Source organism: Agrilus planipennis, unplaced genomic scaffold (assembly GCF_000699045.2).
Source record: "Agrilus planipennis isolate EAB-ADULT unplaced genomic scaffold, Apla_2.0 scaffold5, whole genome shotgun sequence".
NCBI classification, from domain to species: Eukaryota; Metazoa; Arthropoda; class Insecta; order Coleoptera; family Buprestidae; genus Agrilus; species Agrilus planipennis.
Window position 1 is genome coordinate 3,419,323 of NW_020442468.1, and position 2,991 is coordinate 3,422,313.

At 33.1% G+C, this 2,991-nt stretch overlaps 1 protein-coding gene across 2 annotated transcripts in view; it reads right to left on the reverse strand.

The window, feature by feature from the left end:
* The window catches only part of LOC108736224 (low density lipoprotein receptor adapter protein 1-B), a 12,287-nt gene extending 11,233 nt beyond the window's left edge, over positions 1-1,054 (reverse strand). For both annotated transcript variants that reach the window (XR_003232521.1, XM_025981363.1), the window contains exon 1: positions 979-1,054. Coding sequence is in view for 1 of the 2 variants with exons in the window: in XM_025981363.1 (XP_025837148.1) it covers positions 979-1,039 (61 nt within the window). In the remaining variant the exon portion in view is untranslated. The remainder of the gene's footprint in view (positions 1-978) is intronic.
* Between the last annotated feature and the right edge of the window lie 1,937 nt (positions 1,055-2,991).

Sequence of the window (2,991 nt, forward strand, 5' to 3'; positions counted from 1 at the left end):
GTTTTACGACGAAAAAAAAAAAACAAAACGTTCGTTTGTTTTACGGAAAAGTCAGTGACATCTCGCTGGTGATGTTATTTTTCTTTTAATCCATTTAACGGGGTGCTAATAATGGACTGTAGTAACATTTAATTTGTTTTGCATCAATACAATATTCGGTTAAGTCGTTGAACTTGAGTTTGATTTCGTTAAAATCGTGCCAAAATCGCGGAAATTTCCTCTCAGTGGCCGTATCGTGTGACGGTACGTTTTTAGAAAAAGAAGAACGATTGCAATGTCTCCCAGAAAACAATTAATTTTCTTTCTTTGCGTCAACGTCATCGTGCGTAATGGAAATTATTTCGGAAGCTGATCTCTTGTGGCACAATCTACATATTTTATTTCTTTCTAAATCTTACTTAATCACTTATAAAATACGTCACTGATCACAAATTGAGACTGAACAGCATTATTTTATTTGAAGGGATTGTTAAGAAACGTTTGTTAAATATTACCTACATCTCCTCTATAGTTCTGATTTGGTTTATATTTATAAACTAACTTTAAAACTGATCGCGTAGAAAATGATTAATGTGTTGAACAATATGGAATAATTTAGTAATTTATTAGAGTTCCTCTTGATTTTATTATTACAATACTTGGAATTGTTACGTAACGGATGAATATGATTGTAAACAACCTATTGGAAAATTTATATAAATACATACACGTTTCAAAAAGCATGAAATACATGAAAAAAGGTAAACAAACATAAAAGACGACGAAGTGCTTAAAAAAAACTCAAATTCCACGTGTACAATTAACAATAAAACAAGTACTTCGCTACGCTTCAAATCTGGTTTGCGATTTTCTCGGAATTTTTTTTATTTATATCCAAGCCAAATCGTGCAAATAAGAAAAGCAAAAATCAACAATAAAAAACGTAATCGAATATCCAATCGTCAAATTAATTGTCGGGGTTTTTTCTGTGAACGTTACCTTTTTCATTATGTAGTTTTAAGTGTGATTGGGTTTTTGGAACCTGTGACCGGGGGACCATCCTACTAATTATGTATTACTAGATTTTACCAATGGCTTCGCTCTAGGTAATGTTCTAAATACGCGTAAAAGATCATCGATAACCACGTAATCTAACTTTCTGTCCTTCGGGAACAGCATTCTTTTTTTTTGTAGATAAAAGGCACCCTATGTCCTTTTTTGTACCTCTGATAATGCATCTACAAAATTTCATGATGATCGGTTGAGTAATTGAGCCGTGAAAACCTAACAAACATACATTCGCATTAGACACAAATTAAAAGTGACTTTAACCACTGACAAGTTTAAAAAGGGCCCCCAATTGTAAGTCTTTTCTTCAATTTCGTAAAATCAACACGTTTTCTTCAAAATGCATGTCATCTTACTCATTACAACACCGTGCAGTGTTTATATCACACAAAAATTGATTTCGATCCATGATTTCGGACATTTAGGGTCCCCTCTTAGTATTGAGATGGAGTAAATAAAAAGAATTATGTTTGAACATAGCCCCAAATGTCTTGACGTAAATTCTACCCCCTTGATGCATCCCATTCGTTTTGAAACAATTAGCCTAGGCGAATCTAGAAGTAGCGATTTATTGAAATTGACTGCGACGTAATTCACGATAGATAAAAGAAAGAGAAAGTCGGTACCGTTTAACGTTACGCTCAGTATACCACGAATTTTAAATTGCTACGATCAGCAAATAGAAATTCGTAAATTCGAAATGAATCTGCTTCTAATTTATGTTAATTGTACAAAGTTGTTATTAATGTGTAGACAATTAAATTATAAATTTCTAAATAATTTTGAAACAGTTAACATGTACACATATTAATGCATAAATAAGTATGTGCGTCTACAAATTCGTCGCATGTTGTGAAACGAAAACGGAATACGTCAAATTTGTTCAGAAACTTTTGTTTATTTTCAAGCCTTATCGGTAAAAGTATTTAAGTATTTCATCACGTTTTCGCAAAGGTCGTACAACCTGATTCTGTTGTTGTTTAGGTACAAAGTATCTGCATTACATACATAAATACACAATAAAACAATCCACAGAGAATCTTCCGTGTTCATACCTGTAATAAAGGTAAAGGTACTGCTTCGTGATAAAAATGTAAATAACTTATGTATATCGAATGCTTTGATAGTTGTACAAATTTAATAATTAATAACCTCTACAAACAATACTCTAAGTGTAAATTAATATCTTTAAAAAACAAAGTTAAATTGGTCTATTATCAAATCAGGGTTTAAAAGGAGGTTGCTTTCGAGACCCAATTGGTCATTACCTAATTAGATTTTTGTCTGAAATATTTCAAAAAAGGGGTTTCAACATCATAGGGTCATCGGTCCAAAAACTTATTGGAAACCCACACCCATGTGGAATTAAGAAATCCGTTTTTGACATACAAAACTGCAACATTCGGTATCCTTAACTGTCTACGAACATTAATCTAATCTAGGACTTCCTGTGTTCCTCCATATTCCTGTTTCTGCTTCTAGTATGTCTCTAAATAGCCCTTCGTGCCTCAGAAGATGGATTAGCATATGTGTTAAGTAATTAGGATGCACTAAACATTAAGAAATCCGTTTTTGACATATAAAACTGCAACATTCGGCATCCCTAATTGTCTGCGAACATTAATCTAATCTAGGACTTCCTGTGTTCCTCCATATTCCTGTTTCTGCTTCTAGTATGTCTCTAAATAGCCCTTCGTGCCTCAGAAGATGGATTAGCATATGTGTTAAGTAATTAGGATGCACTAAACATTAAGAAATCCGTTTTTGACATATAAAACTGCAACATTCGGCATCCCTAATTGTCTGCGAACATTAATCTAATCTAGGACTTCCTGTGTTCCTCCATATTCCTGTTTCTGCTTCTAGTATGTCTCTAAATAGCCCTTCGTGCCTCAGAAGATAGATTAGCATATGTGTTAAGTAATTAGGATGTACTAAACATTA